This window comes from Mus caroli, chromosome 3 (genome assembly GCF_900094665.2).
Source record: "Mus caroli chromosome 3, CAROLI_EIJ_v1.1, whole genome shotgun sequence".
Classification (NCBI taxonomy): Eukaryota; Metazoa; Chordata; class Mammalia; order Rodentia; family Muridae; genus Mus; species Mus caroli.
Genome location: NC_034572.1, coordinates 80,039,105 through 80,057,532, shown reverse-complemented (window position 1 = coordinate 80,057,532; position 18,428 = coordinate 80,039,105). Strand labels below are relative to the sequence as shown.

The 18,428-nt window shown below is 43.4% G+C and overlaps 1 protein-coding gene across 1 annotated transcript in view; it reads left to right on the top strand.

Moving 5' to 3' along the window:
* Window positions 1–8,165: 8,165 nt before the first annotated feature.
* LOC110291585 (Fc receptor-like protein 2) overlaps window positions 8,166–18,428 on the top strand; it is a 13,328-nt gene continuing 3,065 nt past the window's right edge. The window contains exons 1-6 of the mRNA XM_021158802.2: window positions 8,166–8,337; window positions 9,553–9,573; window positions 12,103–12,369; window positions 12,587–12,868; window positions 14,477–14,785; window positions 15,178–15,456. Coding sequence (XP_021014461.1) covers window positions 8,307–8,337; window positions 9,553–9,573; window positions 12,103–12,369; window positions 12,587–12,868; window positions 14,477–14,785; window positions 15,178–15,456 — 1,189 coding nt within the window. The 5' untranslated portion in view covers window positions 8,166–8,306. The remainder of the gene's footprint in view (window positions 8,338–9,552; window positions 9,574–12,102; window positions 12,370–12,586; window positions 12,869–14,476; window positions 14,786–15,177; window positions 15,457–18,428) is intronic.

Genomic DNA, 18,428 nt, shown 5'->3' with positions numbered 1-18,428 from the left:
CTTGCCTCTGACACCAAAAGCATAGACAATGAAAGAAAAATAAATTTATATAAAAAATTTAAAGTTCTGTGTATCAAATGTGCAATTCAGCAGGTGAAAGAAGATTCAAAGGACAGGGAAAATATTCACCAAATACATCATTTGCACTAATATTCAAAATATTCAGAGAGCTCAATTGTGTAAAGACAAAAGAGAACCCAACTATAAAAGTACTTTTATTAATTCTTCAAGATTTCCTACACTCTGCTTTGCCCATACCCACTCCTTCTCTCAGATCCTCTCTCATCTCCCTACCCACCCAGTTTCATGTCTCCCTCCTTCTCCCCTCCTCTCCTCCTCCTCTGCTTCCTCTCCCTCCTCCTCCACCCCCTCCCCCTTCCCCTCCTCCTCTTCCTCCTCCTTCTCCTTCTTCTTAAGCCCATCAAGTCCAGATATGTGGTCATCTCCTGGAGTATGGATAACCTACCAATAATCACGCCTTTAAATAAAATTAACTCTTCCTCTCACAGAGGCTATCAATTGGCAGTGCCCCTCAGCTAGGGGTGGGACTTTTTGCGCACCTGCCCTATCCATGCTCATTTTTTTGTCTGATTGGCTTGCACAAGTCTGGCATATTTTGTTACAGCTACTATGAGTTCACAGGTGTAACTGTTCTGCTGTGTCCAGGAAACCCTATCTCACCATAGTCATCTGCCACCTCTGGCTTTTATATTCTTTCTGTCCCCTAACCCTCAGAAGGAAGGGTGTGAGATAGATAGATGATATAGAGATAGAGAGATATACATCAGAACTAAACACTTCTCAGTCTCTTACTCTCTGTACATTGACTGGTTGTGAGTTTGTGTGTTGATCATCTACTGCTAAAAGAAACTTCTCAGATGAGGGTTAAAAGATGGACTGGCCTATGGGCATGGTGATAAGTCATTAGAAATCAGTTTAATATTATGTCCACTTAGCAAAATAATAGTAAGTTCTTCCCTAGGGTCTTTGAGATAGGTTCTCAGTAGCTTTCTAAAATATATACATACAAAAGTAGTTTAAATGGAGTTACCTTATAACTCCACTGTAGGAGATTGTGTAGGGATACCCTATCCCTACCAAAAGTCACGTGCCAGGAATGAGTTGCCTCCTTTGCAGCTGCTAGCCACTGGGGCCCCATAAACCCACAGCATTATAGGTCATCGCCATTGTTCTTGGTATCTGTTGTTCTCATTAGAAGCAACCAAAGTATTTAGCAACACATGGATGGATAAAACATGGCACATACATGTATACCTACACACAGCAGAACATTATTCAGCCTTAGGAAGAAAGAGAATTGCGACACTTCCTCCAATACAGATAAATTCTCAAGGTATTATGATAAGTGACATAAAGCCGCCACACGCACAAACCAAACACTGTGTGATTCCATGTGTGTGAACATCTCCCTTAGTGGTGGTTTATGGGGCTAGGAGGAAGAGAGGTAGAAAGCTAGTGTTTAATGGGTAGTGTTTGATTTAGGGAAGAGCAAAAGCTCTGGATGGATAATGGTGAGGACTGTATCAGTGTGTTCAATGCTATAAAGCCACCCACGAAAACTGGTTAGAGTTGTAATTTTGTATTATGAATTTTTATAAATGGCCACTGAACTAAGTCACTGTGCAATAGAAGAAACAGAAGGGGGAGAGAGGCCACTTCATCACTATTGGGCGGGGGTAGAACCCCAGACACCTCACATAGCCTTCACTTAATGAGTCAGGAAGCTTCTCTGACAACAGCACTCTAAGAGAGAGTGGGCAGCCATTGGCCCATCATTAGGAGATCTAGTTGTCCCTGTCAACTTCTCCTGTGGGCATAGGCCGCCATTTTTCCTTGTGGTGTTAAACCACGCTAAAGCAGCATAATTATTGTTTCCAAACGTGTGTCTTACTGCACGGTGCATGCCCATGTTCTCGGGCTAAGAGAGTGACAGCCTTTCTCAGGTTGTCTCTGAATACTTCAGCCTTCAAGGTTCTTTTCTTCAGGACTGAGTCTAGGATACATGAATGCAAAAGAAAGTTTACAAGACACCGTATTAGTTCCAGACAACTGAGGTGACTAGTTTGTCCACCTTTTCTTTATGTTTCTGATATTGAGACAAGTCTCTTAGAACCATGGAATACAGTACTTGGTGCACACTCCGTGTGAACAGTTGTGAATCCCAAAGCAAAAAATGTATCCACATATGTGGTTAGATAAGTCAGGGACCCTAAAGGCGTATCTATAAATATTATCTCATTGATGAAATAGCATTAAACCAACCCTCAAAGACTTACCATTATACCTGTAGATCGGCACATCTCTTACGCCTCATCAGAGAAGTTTCTTTTAATAGTAGATAACAATGAACCTACAACTGGTCAGAATGCAGAAAACAAGAGACCGTGGAGTGCTCAGCCCTAAGTGGGACGTCTACACCACATATCTTCTTCCCGAGGCTCAGGAATCATCTCAGAAGAGGTAGGACAGACTATAAGAGCAGTGTTTTCTGAACACAATAGGGTGGTTGTACATATGAACTCACAATGGTTGTGACAGCATGCACAAATCACACCAGATAAAATGCATGCATGGCACAGGGAGGTGGTCATGAGGTCCCACCTGCAGTGGAGGAGCTATTGGCCATTAGCGGACATTGGAAGAGGAAGAGTCTGTTTTCTTCAAGGATGTGGACCCGAGGTCCTACAAATACACACACATACACAGCACTGAGTGAACTCAGTGGGTTAAAAATAAAAGCGAGCACAGCAAGTTTTGAGAGAATAAATGGTAGGGTATAGAGTATAGGGGAAGAACTGGAGTGCAGGGAAAGGGGAGCTTGGGTTTGATCAGAACACATTGTATGTATGTATAAAATTATCAATTTTATTTTTTAATTCTTTTTTATTAGGTATTTATTTCATTTACATTTCCAATGCTATCCCAAAAGTCCCCCACCCACTCCCCCACCCACCCACTCCACAGAATTTCTTTTCTGGTCCTAGAATTTCCTTTTTCTATTTGGAGTTCTGTAGGCTTCTTGTATGTTCATGGGCATCTCTTTCTTTAGGTTTGGGAAGTTTTCTTCTATAATTTTGTTCAAGATATTTGCTGGCCCTTTGAGTTGAAAATCTTCATTCTCATCTACTCCTATTATCCGTAGGTTTGGTCTTCTCTTTGTGTCCTGGATTTCCTGGATATTTTGAGTTAGGATCTTTTTGCATTTTGTATTTTCTTTGATTGTTGTGCCGATGTTCTCTATGGAGTCTTCTGCACCTGAGATTCCCTCTTCCATCTCTTGTATTCTGTTGCTGATGCTCGCATCTATGGTTCCAGATTTCTTTCCTAGGGTTTCTATCTCCAGTGTTGCCTCACTTTGGGTTTTCTTTATTGTGTCTACTTCCCTTTTTAGGTCTAGTATGGTTTTGTTCTTTTCCATCATCTGTTTGGATGTGTTTTCCTGTTTTTCTTTAAGGACTTGTAACTCTTTAGTAGTGTTCTCCTGTATTTCTTTAAATGAGTTATTAAAGACGGTCTTGATGTCTTCTTCATCATCATGAGATATGCCTTTAAATCCGGGTCTAGGTTTTCGGGTGTGTTGGGGTGCCCTGGACTGGCTGAGGTGGGAGTGCTGAGTTCTGATGATGGTGAGTGGTCTTGGTTTCTGTTAGTAAGATTGTTACATCTGCCTTTCACCATCTGGTAAACTCTGGAGTCAGTTGTTATAGTTGTCTCTGGTTAGAGCTTGTTCCTCCCGTGATTCTGTTAACCTCTATCAGCAGACCGGGGAGACTAGCTCTGTCCTGAGTTTCAGTGGTCTGAGCACTCTCTGCAGGTAAGCTCTCCTCTTTCAGGGAAGGTGCACAGATATCTGGCGTTCAGACTTGCCTCCTGGCAGAAGATGAAGGCCAGAAACAGGACCTGTCCCAGAAGCTGTTAGCTTCTGTAGTCCACACTCTCACCTGTGCAGACTAGTCTCGGTGGAGTCCGGGAGCCAAGATGTCTCCCGCAGATGCTCAGGCAAAGCCCTCCCAGGCCGGGCAGACACCTATCCTCTGTGCAGAGTGAATTATCAATTTTAAAAGTTGTATCTGCCCAGACATCTGACTCTCACTTGGGGTTCAGAGTCTGCTCTTTATGGGCTGACCACTTTCTTTACTTTGAAAATCTCTTCACAGGGCTCCAAAGTCAGAAATGAAACTGGAGGCTAAGAGAACCTAATTACTTAATTCTTAATTTTATTTATTTGTTGGTTTTTCGAGACAGAGGTTTTCCGTGTAGCCCTGGCTGTTCTGGAACTCACTCTGTAGACCAGGCTGACCTCAAACTCAGAGATCTGCCTGCCTCTGCCTCCCAAGTGCTGGGGTTAAAGGTGTGTGCCACCACTGCCCAGCTTATTATTTAATTCTTTTTTTAATGTATTTTATTTTTATTATATGTAAGTACACTGTAGCTGTCTTCAGACATTCCAGAAGAGGGAGTCAGATCTCATTAAGGATGGTTGTGAGCCACCATGTGGTTGCTGGGATTTGAACTCAAGACCTTCAGAAGAGCAATTGGGTTCTCTTACCCACTGAGCCATCTCTCCAGCCCTATTACTTAATTCTTAAAGGCCCAAACTTAGGCCTTATTATAGAGCCCCGTCAGACTCTAATGGCAAAGGACATGTCAAGTTATTGTAACCTTTTGTAATACATAGTACTGTGCTTCCTGGAGCACATGCACGTGTGTGTGTGTGTGTGTGTGTGTGTGTGTGTGTGTAAGTCACAGCTTGACATCAGATATCTTTCTTACTCTTCACATTATTATTATTATTATTATTATTATTATTATTATTATTATTGGATCTTTCACTGAAACTGGAGCTCTTCGATTGATTAGACTAGCTGGCCAGCAAACTCTGGAGATCCACTCCACCCAACAGTGGGATTAAAGACACACACTGACACACCCAGCATTTTAAGTGGGTGCTAGAGCTCTGAACTCACGCTTGTGCAACTAACACTTTACCCACATATTTCCTGAGTTCATTTCCTGGAATCTTAATGTCTGTATCTGCCTGCAGTCCGGACAAACCTGGTAGGGAGAAGTGTCTGTCCTGCTCGAGCTGACTGTGTTTTATTTTTATTTTGGCAGGTCGGAGAATTACCTCAGGACTGTATGTAGAATTGATTGTATCTTCCAGGTCCTGGGTTATATTTGAGAGGTGGGGCTCAGGAAAGAGGGAGGAGGGAGAGACAGAGACAGTGAGAGACAGAGAGATAGAGACAGGCAGAATTGTTCTTTTTCTGTTCAGACCTTAGGGGTTTTGTTCCAGGCAGGAACAACTTGCTGACATTTCCATTTCCCCTCCCTGATAGCAGACGCACAAATGTCAAACAGATGTCAGTTTGGAGCCATGAGTATCTCTGTTCTTGAGAATGGTGCTTGGACACCAACTATTTCAAAATGACTTCAACTTTCCTGATAATCTCCACGTGCCTTCCATCTCTAGAGTTGAAAGCATAGCCTTTGCACTTGTTCTTGTGTTTTCCTGGTCATTGTTAGTCCTAGAGAAAGACAGAGCTCCTACCTATGCAAGGGTGCCTTGGAATAGTGCAAGATTGGATTATTATTATAAATAGGATGCTTTTGTGTCTATAGCTGAACCCCGAGTCTCTCGACATGCACTTAAGCCAGAGGCCAGACCTAATACAGGACCAAAAGTTCCTCAATGTGGCTGTCACCTACTGTCCAGGCATGTCACACGATTTAGGCTTGCCTTCAGAGCCTGTGCTAGAGCCATTCTATTTTTTCAAATCTTTTTATGACAGTGTCCATGGATCAGGTTTGGTAGGGTATAGGATTCCAGCATAAAAGATGCACCATTGGAAGATGAACACAGGAAGAAATCTGTACCCCTAGAATTGCCAGAGGAACTTTTTTTCCAATTATAGTTTCTGGTGTCCCGAGAGGGGCCATTTTTACATTCATTGAATCTGCTCCCTGAAGCTCTAAATATCATTCAACATAGAGAAAATCACCATTACTTTAATGATTGTAACTTTTAAATCTTTTAAAGACTATTTTTAATAATGGTTTTTAAATGTTTTAACCTCTCTTTCAGTCTACCACCCACCACAGGCAGTGGAAAAGAGAGGATATGGGAAAAGCAGACTTGATTAGGAATTGTTTTTTCGAGTAAATGTCATCTGTGTTGTTAGCAAATCAGTAGTTTAGTTTATAGGTCAGCAGCAGCAGGTTAATCTACTCGCAAATGTTTTACAAATATGCCAACAGTCCAGTTTTATAGTTGACATAGCAAACACGAATCAGCAGCAATGGTAAGACCGAACAGATATCCAGGTCTCAGCCAAATAGGCACAGCACAATTCAGCAGGGTCAGGAGCAACTGGGGCGCTAGGAGAAGTTTTTTGCTCAGCAAAAGTGAAGACCAGCGAAGACATGAGACCAAAAGGTGTTGTACAGTTAGTTCTATAAGCAAGCTGCTCTCGTGGTCTATTTTAATTCCTCTAAACATCACGTATCCTCCATGGGTCTTACCTTACTGCATGTCTTGTCTCAGTATGTGAGTCTGTCTCTACAAAACTTTGCTTGAGTCTGGATCAGTTGACATCATTTTGTCTATCTGCCTGATTCCAAAAATAGTGGCACGAAGCCGCAACATGTCATCAAAAGGTATTTTTGGTGCATTTTTTTTTCCTATAGAGTCCTAACAAATGGAGCTCAACTACACAATATAAGGTGAGCCAATATATGTGTATTGTTAGCAAGAAGTCCTTTATCATATGTCTTCGTATGTGTTTACTTTAACAGAACATCTTTTCCCCTGTGTCTGCTTTAGTGAAGTTTTCTTATGAGTCTGTCTTCATGAAACATCTTTCCACCTGCATCCACTTTAGAAAACCACTGCTTTATGTGTCTGTCTCAACAATCACTGTCTAACACAACTGGCTTTCCAGAAAGCCCTCAAGTTTCTACTTCAAATGATACTGCCCATTCTTCCAGCAGTCTTCTCCACACCAAGACAGTGAAGCAACACATGTGAGTTTTACTCAAATTGTGGAGAGAGTTGTAGGGTGCCATTGGGGAACTCCAGTTTAGGCTGATCTCAAAATCCCTGCAACCACCCATCCAGTTGTGTGTATGGTGTATTCGTGTCTTCATTAGAGTTTATATTGCTATCAAAAAACCCAATGACCAAAAGCAATCTGGGAAGGAAAGAGTTTATTTCAGCTTATAGTTTCAGGTAAGTTCGTCATGAAGTCAGGGCAGGAACCTAGACTCAGGAACTTAAGCAGAAGCCATGGTGGAATATTACTTGTTCCCCATGGCTTACTCAACCTGTTTTCTTATACAGTCCAGTACTCCCTGCCCAGGAGTGTGGTACAACTCCCTGTGATCTCAGCCCACCCACACCAATCATTAATCAAGACAATGCACTACTTCTTTGCCTATGGGCATCTCTCGTAGAAGCATTTTCTCAGTCTAGAGTCCCCCTTCCCAGACAACTGTTGTTTGTTTCAGTTGACACAAACCAACCAGCACAGCTAGTTATGCAACACCCGCCTCCCAGCACCTATGTCCTTCCACGTTATTCAGAGTGGAAGAAGAATCTTTCCTATGTGAGTCGAGGCCCTTCAGACCACTCTATTACAGTTCATAGAGAAACCCTCCAGTAGCCATACTGTGTCCATCCTGCTTTTTCATTCCTACTTGAATCTGACCAATCATCTCCCGAACAGGAAGTTTTGAGCAGGAAATGCACCTTCTGGGTGCCAAGAGCATGCATGCCACCCAACGATAACTTGTTAAACCTGTCACCACTTCTTACAAGTTGTCACTTTTCTACCTCCTAGTCTGGACTGACCTCTGGAGAGGAGTCAGTCCAGCTCTGGCAACGGTGCTGCTTAGTAGGGACTGTCTCTTGACAACTAAGAGGAGATTTAAAATTTGAAAACTACCAAGCACCTGATTTGAATTTCAGTGGGCCCCAAACTCAGCATTCTCTGGAAAGGCAAGTGCAGTAGAAAGCTTATCTATAAAAGGAAGGCGTCCTACGCAGGAAGAAGCCTGTCGCACCAGCGAGCAAATATCTAAGCAAGTCTGTAAAGAGGAAGGACGTTTGCTTTTGCAGCACCCATTGGGTTGGGGTATGGACTGATTGACAGACAACTTTGCCACTTCCTTTTTTTCCTATTTCAGATCCCTGCTGAACCACAGTGTTCTATCCCAGATCCATGGTCCATCTGCCCTAAGGACTTGAGCTGCAACTGTCTCAAAGGGAGCTACTTGCCTCTCGTCTCATGCCTCTGTGCTTGCTGCTTCTGGTCTTCGGTAGGTAAGATGTTCAAAAGGCCTGGGGTGGTGCCAGGGTGAGACTCCCTCTGCTTGGTCAGCCCTAGACACTCTTCCTGAACCTATATCTCCCTGTTGGGGGTTAGGGGTAGCACTAGGTTTCTCCTTCTGATCCAATATTAGCAGGTATAATGCAAATGGGAACTGAGAAAAGCAGGGTTCCCAGGAAAAGGAAAAGGCTGTGTGTGTGTTCTTACTAAAGGCTGGTGATTTGTCTTTATTATTTCTGTTTGATCTCTGGAAAAACAGTAAATTTTCATTAAAAGAGCTTCAAAGGTGGTTTCTGTTAGAGTGAACACATGCACAGCCCAATAAATCTTACACCCAAGACCCAGACTCTACTTCAGGCTCCACCATTTTTGGCTGAGTTCATATCTCCATACATTTAGACACTACATAGCCTTCAAACCTGGCTGATAATAGTTGATATCATAGGGGCATATCTACACTGCCCCATACACAGCAGTAGGTCTAGAAGGCAGAAAGGAAGAGAACTAACCTCAATGAAAGATAAGCAGGCCCATTCCTGGCACTTAGGTTGCCCTGTGTAGGTAATTTCTCTTAAGCAAAATAATCTGGACAGTTTCAAGGTAGAGCCCCCAAACTGGTTTTCCAATACCAAGTGGTCGGCCCTGAAATCATATATATACAAGAAACATTATATGGATTGAGCAGGTTGTATTATATAGAGATGTATATGTGTGTATATACATATACATATATGGAGAGAGAGAGAGAGAGAGAGAGAGAGAGAGAGAGAGAGAGAGAGAGAGAGAATTAGAAGCCATAAATTTGAGAAAGAGTTGGGGAGGAGGAAAGGAGAAAATGATTTAATTTTATTTTAATTTCAAAAAAAAACATTTAAATGGTAGGTGACTTGAAACTCTTGAAATTCTGCTTGCAAAAGACAAACTCCTAGAAATGGAAAAGAACCAGCTATAACATGCTTGGAATTATAGAAATGAATCCTGGGTTCTGTAGTAATGTTGTTTGTGAGTGAGAGAAGGAAGGATGAAGAAAAGATGGAGGAAAAAGATAGAGGAACTGAAGGAGGGAAGATGAAAGGGAAGGGGAGGGGGGAGAAGCAAAAGGAAAAGAGAGGGAAGTGCTTGGGAGTCCTAGGAGGGCCAGAACCTGTAAAAAAGTGTGAAGCCCTGGGTCCTGTGTAATCTCTCTGCCTTTGTTCCCTTGCAGCTCCTGTCGGAGTCCAGTCCGGTGAGCAAGTCTTCTCTTTGTTCCTTTACATCTCCAGAACCTGACTCTCTTGGGCATAGGAGGTTCTGCCTAGCAAAGCATCTTAGCAGAAGGTAGCAGTAGGAATCCGAGTCAGAGTTAGGGTGAAGAGAGCGGCAGGATTGGGGCACCTCACTCTTCACCCTTGGTCAGCAGGGACAGGGTATACCACAACCTCTGTTTTGCCAGCTATTGCTGGATAAGAAGAAGACCACGTCCTGATTCTCAAGGCAATGAATTATTTCCCCTTTGCTGCTGACCTGGCAGACAGGACAGGGAAAGGCATCTGTGTGGTCAATGGGGGCAAAGATTCTCATGCCCATCGCAAGCGGCAATTGAGAATACATTTGTGGCAGAGGTGCTCTGCAGAAGGCAAGAACACCCTTAGGTCCCCATTGGGACAGAAACAATCCAATGCCTCATGCGCTTTCCTTTTCTTATTGGAATTTTAATATAATGAAATTAAGAAAACACTTAGTTTCATGGCAGCCTGGGAAATTATACTTTCTTCCTTGCTTAAGCCTTTGAGAACACATTCATTCTACAATGTGGAGAGGAGATGATACTTGTGTGCCCAGCTTTGTAATTTTAAACAAGAATGTTTTTAAATTACTTGGTTGGGGAGGTCTCTAGAGCAACCTCATGGGATCCAGTGAGCCTTCAGAAATTGTGGTAAAAAGTTTATAGATGCATAACTGTGGCCATGTTGAGGAAATACAGCTCCAAGTAAAATCTCAGAAATGAAGATCACTAACCCAAGTGTCTTGCAGTTACATCCTTACTTCAGTCTCAGGGAAAACTGCTACCATGTTTCTCTGTCTCCTAGCCCTTCCATCATTCTCAATTTGGCCCTCACCACTTCTTTTATCAACCTTTGCACCCTGCCGTCTATCTCTATTCCCATTATCTTTCAAAGCCAATCAGAAGGTACCTTTGAGCTTGACTGGACACTTTGTCCTACTGAAACCATCTGAATGAGCAGCTCAAACATGGTATAGATATAAAGGTGTACATGGATATATGTGAACAATGAGAAATACATACATAAACCCAACATCTTGGAGGATGAGAAGGTGAATTGAGCTGGCCTGAGCAGAATGTGTGGGGACCCAAGTTCAGTTCCCAGCATCTTCAAAAAAATAAAGGAAGGATGGAAATTCATCGGAGATGATCATCTTCATGAGACGGGCTTTGGAGTGACATAGGCTTTAGGAAGTGCTCACTGTTCCTCATCTACACCTTATAGGTGTCACTCTAGGGTCTTAGCGCCTTAACTCTTTCCTCCTGAGACAGGCCCTTGGGAGTCAGAAGGACAAGCTGGGCAGGTACTAACCATGGCTTTTGTACTGTATCTTCCCTCACACTGGGCAGCGTCTTATTTCACTCTAAATGGGAGTGGTGCTCTCTGATGAAGGGCCATGTTCAGAACAGAGTCTGGCCTTTTTATCAGAACAACAGACATTTGCCACGCTGCCTCCCTAGTGCATCTCCAACCTGGCATTTGAAGCTGAATTTCTAGCTCTTTGCAGACTGAAATCTTTCTGTAGGAAGATGGAGGCTGGGGGGCAGACTGCCAGAGCAGCATGCTGGTGAGCTCCTCTGTCTTCAGAGAGGTTTACAGGATCCTTTCTGCTCTTCTGTGTTTTCTCCTGCTGTGGCAGATCCAAAACATCTGAGCTATCCATTAGCCCCTGAATAACCACTGTCCTCTAGGGGAAGCAATGGCCCCTAGAGTAAGTAGAGGACTTCTTCCTTGCAGGGACCCTACAGGGCCAGGCATGACAATGATTTGTCTGAAAGAGTTTGTAGTAAGAGACTGAAAATGTAGATTCCAGAGCTTGTGCCTCTGTGACCCCACTGGTTTTATCAAGAGATAATGACACACAAGGGAAGGACTTTGAGTTTATCATGTTACTCTACAAGGTTTCCAAAGCATGAGACAAGCAGAGGGGGTTAATCATGGTTGCCATGGGGGATCTGAGGCCACACCGATAGGTATAAGAAGGTGCCAGTGGAATCTTCTAGTAGAGGGAAGAGGAGTGCTGAGACTCAAGTCCAGGGTCTTGCATGTGCTCAGTAAGTACCCCACCACTAAGCTGTCTGTCTGGCCCTGTTTACTGCTTATTGTGAGTCATAGTCTTGCTAAGTCACCCAAGCTAGCCCTAAACTTCATCTGTAGCTTTGAATCTGTGATCTACCTGCCTTAACTTCATGAATAGCTGTAATTCCACACCTGTGCTATCTCAATGAGCTAGTGGACTCATTTTAAATCCATGGTTAGTTTGAAATTGGGGAAAGTCACATACAATCTATTAACATGCATACAAAATGCATGTCTGAAAAAAAAAATCCAGTGAAGCTCACTCCGCTGAGCCAGAAAGTTAACAAAGCTGGTAGGGCTCCAGGCAGCTGTGGATCATCTGCTTATAGACACATGTAGAGGCTCTGTCTCCCCAGGAGCATTGAGGCAGGATCCACATTGTCACTGTCTGCACCTTTGCTTCCTTTCAGACTGGCTGAGCATCAGCATACCACACCGTTCTTATGAAGGAGACCAAGTAGTTATAAGCTGCACAGGGAAAAATAATGATGACATAAAGAGACTGAAGTACTTCAAGGATGGATATCACATAGAAACTTACAGCAGTGCTTCAAGCTACACCATTAGGAATGCAAGACGCGGTGACAGTGGCTACTATTCCTGTAAGGCAGATAGGAAATTTTTCCTATTTATAGACACAACAGAAGAAACAGGATCTAAGTGGCTTAACGTCCAAGGTAGGGGACTATTCTTCATGTGGCTGTGTCTAGGAAAGAGAGTGCCTGGGTAGAGAGCCAGTCTAGAGGGCATACAACACTAAGCTAGGGTAGATAAATGGTAGTAGGCTGTCTGTCCTGAAGTATGGGTATGTGTGTCTTGCTCTGTAGGCACTTCTGGAGAAGTGTATAGTCTACTACTAATGGGTGGTCTCTTCTAATTCTGTCTTCCTTCCAGAGCTGTTTCCAACACCTGGGCTGACAGCCAGCCCCCTGCAGCCCATAGAGGGGACTTCAGTGACCCTGTCCTGCAACACCTGGCTCCCTTCAGATAGGGCAACGACCCAGCTACGCTATTCTTTCTTCAAAGATGGCCACACTTTGCAATCGGGCTGGACCTCATCAAAATTTACCATCTCGGCAATATCGAAGGAAGACTCGGGAAATTACTGGTGTGAAGCAATGACTGCCTCTCGCAGTGTCTCAAAGCAGAGTCACCGGTCCTACATAGATGTGAAGAGTGAGCATCCATGGGTTGGAATGATGGGGCTGAGTCAGGCAGGGATAGCAAGGGTGCCAGCCAGACTGCAGGCTCCTCCTTATCCCCCGAGGGTGGAAGACATCATGGCTCTCCGGGACTTTTGTATGTTTCTGTAGGGGTATAATTTCCAATGACTTTGCCCTACCTTTCAGAAAAGAGACAATAGTAACTTTACTCAGAATACCAAAAGGTCAATGAAGTCCAGCCTTTGTCTCTGAGGAGAGACCTCCCCACCCCCAGATAGGAGGTGATACAATGAAGGCACAAATAATAATATCTGAAATGACAGTAACAATTTTTAACTCATAAAAAGAATTACTATATTGCAGAGCTCAGCTAAAGTCATTGTGATGCTCTGCTCTCTCTCTCTCTCTCTCTCTCTCTCTCTCTCTCTCTCTCTCTCTCACTCACTTTTACAAATATCTGCAAAAGAGAGGACAGGAGGATCTGCCACGTGCAAGACGTTCCTCAGAGCAGCTGAACATTTTGTCCTCACAGTGGTCTGTGAAATAGTTTTATGTGTAGTGTCTGTGAAGTGGGTCATGTTACTCTCCCCATTTTACAGACGAGGAAACCCAAAGCAAAGAGCTATTAGAAACTTGCCTAAGGAAACCCAGCAGAGAGGCCTGAAGTTTAAATAACGTGGTTACTCTGGCCCTGTACACACACTTTAAACACTTTATAGCACTTCCCAGCCAGCAACCAGCATCACTAGCTGACATTGCTGAACATTGCTGGTGCAAGACTGCTTTGTGTATGTGTCTCAGCCAAACTTCATGAGAACTCCGTGAGGTTTCTATGATTATCCAAATGCTATTGAGAAAAACAGAGGATTGGAGATACTGACTTACTCAGAATCTGTGTTATTAAATGGCAGAATGTAATTGTTACTCTGGCCAGAAAACTCCCCCCCCCCACTTTTTTTAAAATGAGATTTTAGCCTCTCTCCTATTGCCTCAGGTTCACAAGGAAGTCAAGAACCCCGAGGGCTGTGGTCATGAGTGTAGGTAGGAAAAAGCACAGGAAGTGGAGAATAGGATTGTTACTGAGGGGGCTGGTGAGATGGCTCAGTGGGTAAGAGCACTGACTATTCTTCCAGAGGTCCTGAGTTCAAATCCCAGAAACCACATGGTGGCTCACAACCACCTGTAATGAGATCTGATGCCCTCTTCTGGTGTATCCGAAGACGGCTACAATGTACTTATTTATAATGATAAGTAAACCTTTGGGCCATAGTGAGCGGGGCCGACTGGAGCAAGAGGGGTTGACCAGAGCAATCAGAGGTCCTAAATTCAATTCCTAACAACTAGATGAAGGCTCACAACTATCTGTACAGCTACAGTGTGTACTCATATACATAAAATAAATAAATAAATCTTAGAGAGAGAGAGAGAGAAAAAAAGGATTGTTACTGAGCATCGGATTGCAGAGCGGTCCTGTGCAATGCCCCTCAGTATGTGCCATTCCCATGAAAAACACTCAGGCAAACAGGGTGAACTCTCAACTCCAAATATCTACCTGCCATAATTCCCAGAAGGTGATACTGAACCCTACCTGGTCTTTAACAATTATCTTCTGTTCACACAGGCATCCCTGTATCTCAAGTCACCATGGAGATCCAGCCTTCAAGGGGCTGGGGAGTTGAAGGGGAGCCACTGGTCGTTGAAGGGGAGCCCCTGGTCCTTGCTTGTTCTGTGGCTAAAGGCACCGGGCTAATCACTTTCTCCTGGCATAGGCAGGACACTAAGGAAAGTGTAGGGAAGAAAAGTCAGCGTTCCCAGAGAGTGGAGCTGGAGATCCCTACTATCAGGGAAAGCCAATCTGGGGGGTACTACTGCACAGCAGACAACAACTATGGCCTGATCCAGAGCGCAATCGTGAACATCACCGTGAAAGGTGAGTAGCATTCCCCAGTCGGAGGCAACGACTCCCAGCTGGAGAAAATGTCTGAAGTGATGGCAAGGTACAAGGAAGGCAGGAAGAGACTGGGAAACTGTCTGAACACAGCACACTTTTTGTTTGGTCGGTGGGTGTCAAAGTGGCAACAGCCACACCAGAGCTGAAAGAGGGCACAGAGATGAAACGCAAGGCAGATAGTGTGGGGTAACCAGAGGCATGCTCTCCAGAAATCTCCCACAGTGTGTTACCACTCTGCTGGAGCCTCCCTGGATGGTTAGATCAAGCAGGAGACTTTAGGAAAGAATGCATGGGGCTGGAGTGGGAGAGTTTAGGTGAAAAACTCAAGAAGTTTTCCCAGCACTCCCTCTGATACTCTGCTGTGCTCTCAGTTCCAGTGTTGAACCCGCTCCTCTCCATCAGTGTTCCTGGGGTCTTGCCCTTCATCGGAGACGTGGCAGAGCTTCACTGTGAAGACAAGAGAGCATCTCCTCCGGTTCTCTACTGGTTTTATCATGAAAATATCACTTTGGCTAACACCTCGGCACCTTTTGGAGGAAACGCATCCTTTAAGCTCTCTCTGACTGCAGGGCATTCTGGGAACTACTCTTGTGAGGCTGACAACGGCTGGGGTACCAAGCACAGTGAGGTGGTAACGCTCAATGTCACAGGTAGGATAATTTAATGATTCATTCCTGGTTGCAGCTTGCATTATGCCGAGCCATGCTTTCTTCCTCTCCTTGTACTCTCCCACCCTTCAGGAAACCGGAGCTCCATTTGAGGACCACCCTTACCCCCAGGAGTGCTCTAACAGTAGCCTCACTGTCCACTGCTTGTTCTTCCTGTATGCTTTCCATAGAATCACGTATTGTAAAATCGGGGATCTAACCAGTGTAACGGGTGGGCTAGGTAAAGCATGGAGAGAGAAGGCAGATGTCCTTAGAGTTCGCTGAGGCTCACTCAGGGTGTCTAGGGAGCTCCCACTAGCTCTTGTAGTTAAGGAAAAATGAAAAAAGAGGCACAAACAAAACAGATGAGTGGGATTTAAATTTTTATTTCGACGGTATCACTTAATTTCCATAGAAACATAATTATTACACAAAAAATATGATTTAAATTAAGCGGTTTGTCCAAGGTTACTTAATAGGCATACCATGAACAGGTACAGAGATGGAGCTGAAAGTCAGGGTAGCCAGAGCCAAGGAGCTTCGCCACTGTGTGAACAGGTCCAGGTGGTAGTGTGATCTTTTTTTTTTTTTCTTTAATCTATTATTGGAGAGAATCTTTTCTCGAGTTACAAAATGGACTGAGCTTTCCCTCTAAGTTCATCTTAGTCATCACTGTAGTAGCTTTATGTGACTTGCTAATGTTTTATCTCAGATGTCTGCATCTGATTATTTAGTGCTAGGCATCAAAACCAGGGTTTCAAGTGTGCTAAGCATATGCTTTCCAACCCCCTGCGTCCTATTAACACATGAGTGTTCGTTTATCTTTGCCAGGGATAGCTTAGCTACCTAAGAATGGTTTCAGGGAGTGTCCACAGATTTTGTGCTCAGAAATTTAAAACATTTAGATCCTCTGTTACTTGAAAGTCTTTGTAACTAGCCAAAGGAGCCCTGTAGACTGTTACCTCTACTGTCAAATCTTTTTTTGTTAATTGGCCTTTTCAATTTTTAAAATTATTTTAGGACAATCTTTTATTATATGGCTACTGTTGTCAGGCTTGGAGACGGCTGGCTGGGTAAGATCGCTTACCTCACATTTGGATCCTCAGAGCCCGTCTGAACATGGCTGTTTTGGGGAAGTGGAGACAGGAGAGCTGCAGGGGTTTTGCTGACTAGCATTTAAGAAATGCTGAGGCCCAGGTTCTGTGCAAGAGCCTCTCTCTAGAGTATAAGGCAGAGAATGTTGGAGGCTCCTCAGCATCCTCTTCTGCCTCCCTCAGCACGCATACATTGTACGCACAGACATTCAGCCTCATTTGGCTGCCCCACAACCGTTTCTGTGCTCTCCCCCGCCCCACAAATGGACAAACTACGAAAATCTAGACTTTGAAATTTATCCTAGACCCTTGAGCACCATATCCCATGTTTAGCTTACATTTCTAAGGTACCTGGATGGCCCCTTTGCCCCATCAGATTTACCCAGAGTTTTTCTGTTATATTTTCTCTTTAAAAAAATCCAGGGTGTTGTTGCTGTTGTTGTTGAGATTTTGTTTGTTTGTTTTTACTTTTCAAGTCCATATTAATTTACTGTCTCATTTGTTTGTATTTTTTGGTTTTTGACTCTTCAAGTCCATGCTATTTTACTATTTCAAAGTACTTTTTCTAATTAATTTACTAGTCTGCTATAGTTTCTCCTTCTTATAGTTCATATTGTTCTTTAATTTCTTAAATACTTCTTTTGTGTCTTTTTTGTTTTCTAACAAATATATTTAAAACTGTGTTTTCCTCCACGTGCTCCTGTTCCCTTGTATTTTAAAAGGTTTGCTACAATTCCCTCACTTGCTTATTGTCTACAAGGTGTGTAACAAGGGTTCTCAATTCTTTTATAAACAGAACTTATAATTTCTTATAAATTAATTTTATGTCATACCTTTATTATTAATGTCTTACGTATTCCTTTGCTCTTGTATTCAGCATTTATTAAAATGTGGTCTGCATAATTTTTACTTCCAAGAAATCACTGAAACTTTGTTGGTGATTTTGCATGCTGTCAATCTTTCTGTGAAAAAAATATCATTTTTGTTTGTGATTGGAGCATACATGGAGTCTAGATTGCTTTTCCTTAAACTACTTTCTTACTTGGTCTTATATGTCAGTCTCTATAGTGTTATGAGTGTTTGGTCTCATTAATCTATCAAGTTTTGGAAAATATGTTTTCTTTTCATTTGTTTGCTTTGCTTTGCTTTGCATTTTTTTTTAAAGATAGGCTCTCACTATTCAGCCCTGGCTGGCCTGGAATTCATTATAGGTTGGACTCAAACTCAGAGAGCTCCTCCTGCTTCCGTCTCCCCAGTGCTGGGTTGATGGAAGGTGGGTACCACCATGCCTACCGTCGAAAAGCATTGTTATCTTCATCTGTGCTTTCTCTGGTCTGTTTGCATTATGGATACTTACGCTGCTGTCTGCCTTTTTCAGGGATCTTGCCAAGATCTGAGTAGTTGTAAGACAATATGCTCACTACAAATGATAGAAATTTCGTCCAAGTTGACCTGTCTTCCCATAAGTGATGCTAACAGGAAATCGATAGTAGTTGTAATTTCCTGTGGGTTGGGATCCACAAGCTCTCTCATCTTCTTATTCCTCCAGCTTCTTTTTCAGACAAGCAAAGTTGGCCACTAACAATGTTAATCTTGTAGCTATATTTTATCTGAGAGATCTCAGAGAAGGAACAATGATCCTGAGTTTAAGGCCTCTCTAGACTATGTAAAAGGTCCTGTATCAAGAGAATATAATGATGCAAGGCCATAATCCCAACTTGTGTGGGAAGCTGAGGCAGGAGGATCACTGTGAGTTAAAGGCAAAAATGGGCTTCAAAGGAAAGCCAGAGAGAGAGAAGGGGAGAGAGAGAGAAGGGAGAGAGAGGTGGGGAGAGGGAGAGAGGGAGAGGGACAGAGGGAGAGAGGGAGAGAGGGAGAGAG